We start from the raw sequence: 10,088 nt of genomic DNA, 5'->3' as shown, positions 1-10,088 counted from the left end.
TGTTTTTAACACTGACATTGTTTCTGAAAAGGGCTGACTGCAGCCACAGGAGGGATTACAGAACAGTTTCATGTTGTGAGATGATGAACAGGCTTCTTCAGGAAACTCATGTTTTGTGTTTCAGTTTCTTTTCTCCTGAATAGAAACTACAATATTTCTGTTTAACCGACATCCCTTCAGCAGCAGCCAACATGTTGGAAACGTCCGCAGGGAATGAGTCACTACCTGATATATCCTCCTAAATATGGGCGGAGCAGGAACACACCTGGGAATCTTCAGCATTCACTTGGCGAGTTGCCTGAAGTCTTACTGAGCAGAGTGTAGCAGGGCTCACTGGGAGATCGGCTGGTTTGTTTTGTATTACAGATCTTTTATTATTTTACATCATCCTGCACCGTGGACATGGAGGCTCAGAGAAAGAACAATGGATCGAATGCGATTTTTATTCACAAACATCATTTATCTTTGCATGATTTGAAAATGCACAATCAGCATCTGAGGAACATCTATCTTCTAAAAACAAACATCCCTGAATACCCTCAACCCGAGTTTCACGTGTCCAGTCTGAAACATGACACACAGCACGGAGGGTTATTGAGGATCTGGAAGGACGAAGGCTTCAAGGATCCTCACAGAGGCCTGAAGGATGCAGATGGCCTGTCCCTGGTGTGGTGGAGTCTGGCTGTGGGCCCCCAGGAGATCCAGTCAGCTGAGACCAGGCTCCTCGACAGGTTCTACCCAAACCGGATGGAGCAGCCAGTGAACAGGATGTTACCCAATCAGAACTTCCTCTGGAAGTTTGCCTCCTCTCCAGCCTTCAGTGAGAAGTCCAGATTTGGATCGTACCGCTTCACTTTCCCCCTCCAGGAGGTGGTGAACGCCTACAGCCAGCAGGTACTGACTCCCTACACTTAGCATTAACAGGGGATTGGGGGGCCAGGGGGTGCTGCTGCTGATTCTCATGTCATGGTTGCCAGTATATCCATAGCCTGAATTAAGACATTAAGACCCCATAAATGCACTTAACAGCCTCAGAGACTTAAAGACCTTGAAGGTGATGTGACCGGGAGTGATCGGCCAACCAACTCCAGTGTGTTTGTTCAATTCAATTTATTTATGCAGCACCAAATCACAACAACAGTCGCCTGAAGGCCCTTTATATTGTAACTTAAACCCTACAATAACACATACAGAGAAAAACCCAACAATCATATGAACCCCTATGAGCAGCACTTTGGCGACAGTGGGAAGGAAAAACTCCCTTTTTAACAGGAAGAAACCTCCAGCAGAACCAGGCTCAGGGAGGGGCGGGGCCATCTGCTGTGATTGGTTGGGGTGAGAGAAGGAAGACAGGATAAAGACATGCTGTGGAAGAGAGACAGAGGTTAATAACAGATATGATTCAATGCAGAGAGGTCTGTTAACACATAGTGAGTGAAGAAGAAACACACAATGCATCATGGGAATCCCCGGCAGCCTACGTCTATTGCAGCATAACTAAGGGAGGATTCAGGGCCACCTGGTCCAGCCCTAACTATATGCTTTAGCAAAAAGGAAAGTTTGAAGCCTAATCTTGAAAGTAGAGATAGTGTCTGTCTCCTGAATCCAAACTGGAAGCTGGTTCCACAGAAGAGGGGCCTGAAAACTGAAGGCTCTGCCTCCCATTCTACTTTTAAATACTCTAGGAACAACAAGTAGGCCTGCAGAGCGAGAGCGAAGTGCTCTAATAGGGTGATATGGTACTACAAGGTCATTAAGATAAGATGGGGCCTGATTATTTAAGACCTTGTATGTGAGGAGCAGGATTTTGAATTCTGGATTTAACAGGAAGCCAAAACAGGAGAAATCTGCTCTCTTTCTAGTCCCTGTCAGGACTCTTGCTGCAGCATTTTGGATTAACTGAAGGCTTTTCAGGGAGTTTTTTGGACATCCTGATAATAATGAATTACAGTCGTCCAGCCTGGAAGTAATAAATGCATGAACTAGTTTTTCAGCGTCACTCTGAGACAGGATATTTCTAACTTTAAAGATGTTGCACAAATGGAAGAAAGCAGTCTTACATATTTGTTTAATATGTGCGTTGAAGGACATGTCCTGGTCAAAAATGACTCCAAGGTTCCTCACAGTGTTACTGGAGGCCAAGGTAATGCCATCCAGAGTAAGAATCTGGTTAGATACCATATTTCTAAGATTTTCAGCGCCGAGTACAATGACCTCAGTTTTATCTGAGTTAAGAAGCAGAAAGTTAGCGGCCATCCAAGTCTTTATGTCTTTAAGACATTCCTGCAGTTTAACTCATTGGTGTGTGTTATCTGGCTTCATGGACAGATAGAGCTGGGTGTCATCTGCATAGCAGTGAAAATGTATGCTATGTCTTCTAATGATGCTGCCTAAGGGAAGCATGTATAATGTAAACAGAATTGGTCCTAGCACTGAACCCTGTGGAACTCCATAATTAACCCTTTAAAACCGGTCGGAGCGGGCACGCTCCGTTTTGCGTAACTATTTTTAAATCCCGGTAACTCTGCAACCACATGAGCTAGCGCAATAAATTTTTTTGCATATGAAACCGGAGGAGTTGTACTTCCATCTTATGCCATCAGCTTGTCCTCGGTCACAGTTTCCTTCCACATACAGTTTTGCAAAAACTGCATAAAAAGCACTTGCAGCAACAAAAACATAATATTCCAGAAACACGCTTTGCCGATCCGATCAGCTGTTCATAACACTTCCTACATTGGAATAGACGTCAGCGCGAACTATCGCATGTCCGCCATTACCTGCCCAAAACCGGAAGTGACGTCATTTTGTGGAAATGTAGTTTTTTACCATCAGGGCCTCATGAGCCTATACTGGTGTTTTTAAAAGTTATGTTTGACTTTATGACTTTCTGTGTGGTTTCTGGGATGCTTAGGACTCATATTGCACTGCTGGAAATAGGTTATTTTGATGCATATGCTGCTTTTTTGCAAATCTGCACTATAATATTTATTTTCGTTTTTCCTGCAGTGTATAAAAATTGGTGTATTTCAAAAATAAAACTATGAAGGCACTCAAAATAAATTTCCTGTGGTGGGAAACTATTTTGTGCAACTTTTTCGTATTTACAGTTTTGAGGGATAAGCCTCTTAAATTTCTCTAACTAGAAATATATGTTAAAAAAACAAAAACGATTTTCAATTTTTTTGTAGTTTATTGCACTTTTTTGCAATTTATGTAATCACTATGCACTTAATGCAGACATATTATTAAAATCTAGGCTGTAATGGTTGTATTGATGTATAGCAACTTGAAATGCTCCCAAAAATGGCTCCACAGCATGTAAAAATATAATATAAGCTCTGGCGGACTTGGTTCTATGGTCGGTCTTAAAGGGTTAACCTCAGTGTGTGAAGAGGACTCTCCATTTACATGCACAAACTGGAGTCTATTAGATAGATATGAAACAAACCACTGCAGCACAGTACCTGTAATACCTACAGCATGTTCTAATCGCTCTAATAGGATATTATGGTCGACAGTATCGAACGCTGCACTGAGGTCTAGCAGGACAAGCACAGAGATGAGTCCACTGTCAGAGGCCATAAGAAGATCATTTGTAACCTTCACTAAAGCTGTTTCTGTGCTGTGATGGTTATTTTGGCCACAGTCCTTCTGTCTCCCACCACCTGCACTGGGTCCAGGGTGCATCCCAGAACAGAGCTGGCCTTCCTGATGAGTTTATCCAACCTCTTCCTCTCAGCTGCTGATAAACTGCAGCTCCAACATACTACACTGTAAAAAATGACCACAGAGTCATAGAAGGTCTTTAAAATCGCTCCCTGGACTCCAAATGACCTCAGCCGCCTCAGCAGGTGGAGTCTGCTCTGACCCTGTGGGTGATCGTGGCTCAAGAGTTGGAAGGTTGCCGGTTCGAGCCCCGGCTTGGACAGTCTCGTTCATTGTGTCCTTGGGCAAGACACTTCACCCGTTGCCTACTGGTGGTGGTCAGAGGGCCCGGTGGCGCCAGTGTCCGGCAGCCTCGCCTCTGTCAGTGTGCCCCAGGGTGGCTGTGGCTACAATGTAGCTGCATCACCAGTGTGTGAATGGGTGGATGTGTAAAGCACTTTGGGGTCCTTAGGGACTAGAAAAGCGCTTTACAAATACAGGCCATTTACCATTACTGTAAAGAGCATCAGTGTTGTGGCTCCAGTCTAGCTTATTTTTCAGGTGAACACCCAGGTACCTATACGAGTCCACTATCTTAATGTCCACTCCCTGGATGTTCACCGGTGTCAGTGTGGTGGGTCTGCGTGGGACATGTGGTGGTCCACTCCTGATAGCTCCAGCTTGTCCCTCAGAAGTCGTGGCTGGATGGTGTTGAGAGCACTGGAGAAATCAAAGAACATGATCCTCACAGAGCTTCCAGGCTTCTCCAGGTGAGTCAGAGCTCGGTGCAGGAGGTAGATGATGGCGTCCTCCACCCTGATGCCAGGCTGGTAACAAACTGCAGCAGATCCAATGAAGACCTCACCAGGGGGCGCAGATGGTTTAGAACCAACCTCTCGAGGGTCTTCATCAGATGCGATGTCAGGGCTACCGGCCTGTAGCTGCTGAGGTTTTTGGGATGGGAGGTCTTTGGTACCGGTACCATACAGGAGGTCTTCCACAGCTGTGGTACTTTCCCCAGTGACAGGCTCAGGTTGAACAGATATCCTAGGATGTCACACAGTTCATCTGCGCAGCACCTCAGGAGCCTGGAGCTGACGCCATCTGGACCTGCAGCCTTCCGCACCTTGATCATGCGAAGCTCGTTCCTCACTTGAAGTGCTGAGATAGAAAGAGTGGATTTCAGGGGAGGGGGGTGTATGTTGGAGTCCACAGAAGCTGGAGGTGGGTGTGATGGCTGGGAGCTGAGAGGTGTGAAGTCCTGAGATGAAGGACAGGCAGTCCCTGAAGATGAAGGAGAATGCAGCAGGGGGGACGATGCTGTGGGAGGGGTGGGTGGTTGATCAAACCTATTAAAATATTTATTTAGGTCATTCACCCACCCCAAGTCTCCTGCAGCCTGGGGGGTTGGTTTTTGTCCTGAGATTGTCTCCAGGCTGTTCCAAACCCCTCTGATGTTGTCCTGTTGCAGCTGCTTTTCCATCTTCCTCCTGTGGTTTTCCTTTCCTTGCCTTTTCTTCCATTTCAGCTTCTTCTGGACAACTCTCAGCTCCTGTTTGTCTCCAGATCTAAAGACTCTCTTCTTCTCCTTGAGGAGAGCCTTAATTTCAGGATTTATCCATGGCTTGTTGTTAGAAAAACACTGTACCTTTTTGATGGGTACGGTGTTGTCCACACAGAAGTTCATGTAATCTGTAATGCAGTCTGTGATGCTGTTGAGGTCATCCTCCTGGGGGCTGCAGAGGTTGTCCCACACAGTAGAATGGAAACAGTCTCTCAGGGCCTCTTCAGTCTCTGCCGACCATTTCCTTACTGTGCGTTTCACAACTGGTTCTCTGTGTACTAGAGGTTTATATACAGGCTGGAGATGAACCAGGTTGTGATCTGAGCCCCCCAGGGGAGGAAGAGGTGATGAGCTGTATGCCTCCTTGGTGTTGGCATACAGTAAGTACAATGTTTTATTGTCTCTAGTGTGGCAGGGGACATACTGGGTGAAGGTGGGGAGAGTGGAGGACAGGGAGATGTGATTAAAGTCGCCAGAGATCAGGAAAAGGGCCTGAGGGTGCTGCGTTTGGAGTCTGCTGGTCACAGTGTGCAGGACCTCACAGGCTGCTGCAGCGCTAGCAGAGGGCGGGACATACACAGCTATCATAATCACGTGTGGAAACTCTCGCGGTAGATAGTACGGTCTCATGCTAACCGCTAGCAGCTCAATGTCCTTACAGCATAGCGTCTCTTTGATAGATAAATGCCCAGAGTTACACCATCTATTGTTCACAAACACAGCCAGACCCCCTCCTCTCTTCTTACCACTCTCCGTTGTGCTGTCGGCCCGGATCAGATGAAAACCGTCTATGTTTACTAGGGCTGCAACGATACTCGTATCGATATTGAACCGTTCGATACAGTGCTTTCGGTTCGGTACGCATATGTATCGAACAATGCAAAATTTTTAATTTATTTTATCAACTTTCCTTCTGACGGTGCTGTCTGTGTTGAGAGCTCAGTGGATCTGCGCTCGACAGTGCAGCCTAGGCGGAGTAGTCGAACACAGATTCACTGAGCGCAGCGCAAGCTAGTAAGACAGAAGCTAAGCTCTCCTTGCAACATGGCAAATTGAACCTCCCCCACCCTCATTCAGATCTGGCGTTTGGAACTATTTTGGTCTTCATGTGACGTATGACCCTGAAGGTAAGCGCGTCATGGACAAAAGTAAAACAGTATGTTGGATGTGCCACGCAATGCTCAATTACATGGGTGGGAACTAGTGTGTTAGCGCAGTTAGCTTGTTAACGTGTTGGCCGTCCAGCCCCACGGTAGCTCGTTAACGGAGATTTGCTGTGTTGTGGCTGTTCCAGCGTATTTGGAACTTGCTCAGATTTGAAGTTTAGGGGGTTTTTTGCTGTAAAAAGAAGTTTTCTACCCACGCAGTTGTAGCTGGTCTGGCCTTAAATTCTGATTGCCGTTAGTTCTCTGCGTTGTGTTGTGCGAATCACCAGAGGAGTCAGCTCTCACTTTGCCAGCTGGGTGGATTTTTTCTCCCATAACTGTTCAAAATAAAAAGCAAAACAGTACAGCGACTTCACTTTACTGGACTTCTGCATGAACACCTTCAAAGGAGAGAGAAGGATAGCGGACCACATGAGAAGCCACGTGCATGCTCCTATGCTCTCATCTGAGATTGGCTAACTAGCATGTTACAATAAAGTGCTGTACTTGGCAGAGAAACTAATTCACACTAAAACATCGAACAGAACTGTGAGACAAAATGCACAAAGGGAATGAGCAGTGTTTGAATTACTTTTAGTTATTGTGTTTATTCTCTGTGTAACTGAGAACACCAGCGTACGCTCACCTCTCCTCAGTGGGGCCTCTAGGCAACTGAGGAAAATAGCACAGCTACAGGAAGTGACTTCGTGGGAAGTAAAAGGTCACACAAACAAAATAAAAGCTCCCAAAATATAAATACAGAAAATAAATATATATAAATAAACACATATACATAACCGATGGTGACAAAGCAAAATAACTCTGCAGGATGGATCTTTGGTGAAATATAAATAATTTTTTAATACACCTTTTACACAGTGAACAACGGACACTAATGTTTTTGTCACTTTTTATGGAATCAAACTCAAAGTAAGGTCAGTACTTCCACGCTTTAAACGCTGCACGCTCATACTCTCTCTGCACTCGATATATGATCCATTGTTGATCTGCACACAGCTGTTGTCACGAACGTCGCACTCGCTTACGTCACTGTCATCAGACATTCTTGCAAACAAAATTACGGTTTAGTAACGCAGTAACGCAGCGTTCCTACGGGAAAGTAACGGTAATCTAATTACCTTTTTTGCAATAGTAATTCTTTACTTTACTCGTTACTTGAAAGAGTAATCAGATTACTGCCCATCTCTGGTGAGGAGGTAAAATTATTAACATGATCGACCTCTGTTGGAGCAGCTGCTCTGCTCTGTGTTGGTACAGGGCATTGACGATGATAACAGTGGGTGGATCATATTCTTGTGTGATTGTTAAACGGTGTACAGTGTGTCAGGTTCCTTTGTATCAGGTGTGTCTCACTGAAATTCCTGTTCTTGTCTCCAGTTTTGCTCCGGAGCGCCGCCCATGATAAGGCTGTTCAAGACCTCCCTGTGCAAACAGGAAGTGCAGTACTCTGTGCTGGTCCACAGCCCGGCCTCTGAGCTCTTCTCAGAGTATCCTCTGCTTCCGTATGATGACCCGAACGCCATCTTCACCTACAGAGACGGACACTTCATCTGGAGGTCACAGGCCATGTGCGAGACACACAGGTAAGTGTTAAAAGTCTCCACTGTAATAAATGTGATCGATCACTTTGATGGGATCTACCACTGATGATGATGAAGATCTGCTGTGATATTATAAAAACCACAAACAAAGATGATGGACACAACGAGTCCATGCAGTGTCTGATATTCATGTTGGTTTTTCCTTTAATTTGTCATTGGTCGCTTTGCTTCCTGTCATGGAGACGACCTGAGCATCAGATTTAATGCTGGCACTGAGAGCTCTGTCAGGGAAGCAGTCTGGAGTCCTCTGTGAGCTGATTGGTTGTCTCTGACTTTCTTCTCAGTTTGAAATTGACCCAAAAACCTGACATAAAACGGATGGAGATTGAATGTCTAAGTTCTTTTCAACATCAGACTTATGTCTGGGATAATGTCGCCATCGCCCTGCACGTGGATCATGGACAGGTACCTGCCCCTCCTACTCCTCCGTCTATAGAGACACCTGAAGCATTTTAAAGGAAGAAGGCAGTTTGGTTGATTTCATGTCTTATTACTGGAGATGTGAACTGAGAGGAATTATCACCTCATCCAGAGAGTGCAGAGAAGGATTCTCAGATCTTTTAGTCCAGGATTAAACATTTAAATAAAATATTAAAACCCAAAAGTTCTTGATGCAGACACAGTCCCATGTGACTGTTGTTTTATATTCAGTTGATCGAATTTTAATTTTAAGTATTAATCTGCAGTTTAATATTTATCTATTAGATTTTTTAAAATAGAAAATAGGGGAAAAAGTCAAACAATCTCTGGCTGAGTAATGAGCTGTTGCCTATGAATTTGATAAAAAATGAAACAAAGCGTTGAACTTTCTCACCTTGTGTCTCTGCTCGGCTTCTTTTTCAGGTGCTGAAGTTTGACTGTAATCGACTGAGAGCAAACCTCACGTACTGTGAGAAACCTCTAGATCCATCAGCCAATTTTCAAATATTCTCCCCATTTGTTGTGAAACCTCAGAATGTTCCACCTGGAATCCAGTATGACAGTTTTGAAAATGCTAAATCACTGGTTGGACATTTGTGGCCTGACGCAGGCTTCCCACTGGAGAAGGAGCCTTCTCTCAACCTCATTTTCTAAGGTAATGAATCAGTAATTAAAGGAATAGTTTCTGCTGTTAGGTTGGAAAATGGCAGGTTCATTCGACACCAAGCCACAGACAGGTAGACCAACAATAATTTCAGCCACAATAGATGATGATGAAGATGCACAATAAGGAAAAAATAGGCTGCATGGTCGAGTCTTAAGAAGAAAGTTGTTACTACGCCAATGCCACAAAACTGCCCGTTTACAATCAGCCAACAGCACAGAGAAACTTCTAAACTGAAGCTTCTGCAGAGGTCCTCTCCATCTCCTGACCTCAGCATCATTCAGCCACTCAGAGGAGATCTCAGAGCTGCAGCTCCAGACAGACCCAGAAAGATGTGAACAGGCCAAAGTTTTACCCAGAGGAATGGGCAGCTTCTGAGACAATAAAGTTCCCTGAACACAAATACCATAACAAGCTGTCATTAATATGAGAGGAGGCGATACTTGGTATTAAGAACCACAAACACAAAAGTTTGATAATGAAGCTTCAACAGACAGAAAAGTTTCATAGAATTATTCATGTTCTCTGAGGAAAAATCACAGATTCTGTCAGGGTTTATAAACTGATGAGTACATCTGTAGATGGAGTCTCATCTCACCTCTAACATGTCTGTCTCTCATTCAGCTGGAGAACCACAGCAGGACCTGATGGAGGCTGAGGACTCTCTGGGCTCTGTGGATCTGCTAACGGATCCATGTTATCTGTATAAATGTGTGTGATATATTATGTCTGATAAGGACATGGGAGGTGGTACAGCAGCGCTCCCTGGTGGATAGGAGAGGCAATACATGCATATACGATATCTATCTATGTGTATATATATATATATACGTGTATATAGGGAGAGGATGGACAGACTGTTTCACTTCTAGAAAGATTAGTTCCAAAATGAGTTATGCATTACTAAATGTATTTGTTTGAATATATTTGTGACATTGTTATATGTGTTGCATTAGTTTAAAAGTTTTATGTTATGAATACATCGATCGACTGATTTTTAGGTAGACCTGTAAAGATGCTGTTAC

At 44.5% G+C, this 10,088-nt stretch overlaps 1 protein-coding gene across 1 annotated transcript; it reads left to right on the top strand.

Annotated features, from left to right (window-relative positions):
* Nucleotides 1-402: 402 nt before the first annotated feature.
* On the top strand, nucleotides 403-9,726 carry LOC118456093 (uncharacterized). Its single transcript, XM_035916536.2, has 5 exons — nucleotides 403-894; nucleotides 7,756-7,961; nucleotides 8,264-8,384; nucleotides 8,823-9,054; nucleotides 9,688-9,726. Exons 1-4 carry the CDS (start codon nucleotides 403-405, stop codon nucleotides 9,051-9,053), a joined length of 1,050 nt encoding a protein of 349 aa, XP_035772429.2. The 3' UTR covers nucleotide 9,054; nucleotides 9,688-9,726.
* The last annotated feature ends 362 nt before the right edge of the window (nucleotides 9,727-10,088 follow it).

The sequence above is a fragment of the Neolamprologus brichardi genome, chromosome 10 (genome assembly GCF_056152115.1).
Source record: "Neolamprologus brichardi isolate AB-2024 chromosome 10, ASM5615211v1, whole genome shotgun sequence".
Lineage (NCBI taxonomy): Eukaryota > Metazoa > Chordata > Actinopteri > Cichliformes > Cichlidae > Neolamprologus > Neolamprologus brichardi.
The sequence above is the reverse complement of the archived record's forward strand: the minus strand, read 5'-3'. Positions and strand labels throughout refer to the sequence as shown.

What these genes read in the sequence shown, in the direction of transcription:
- LOC118456093 (XM_035916536.2), top strand. Translation starts at nt 403, where the DNA reads ATGGAGGCTCAGAGAAAGAACAATGGATCGAATGCGATTTTTATTCAC. An exon ending in GCCATGTGCGAGACACACAG is followed by an intron (nt 7,962 to 8,263) that starts GTAAGTGTTAAA and finishes CTTTCTTCTCAG; the next exon opens with TTTGAAATTGACCCAAAAAC. An exon ending in TGCACGTGGATCATGGACAG is followed by an intron (nt 8,385 to 8,822) that starts GTACCTGCCCCT and finishes CTTCTTTTTCAG; the next exon opens with GTGCTGAAGTTTGACTGTAA.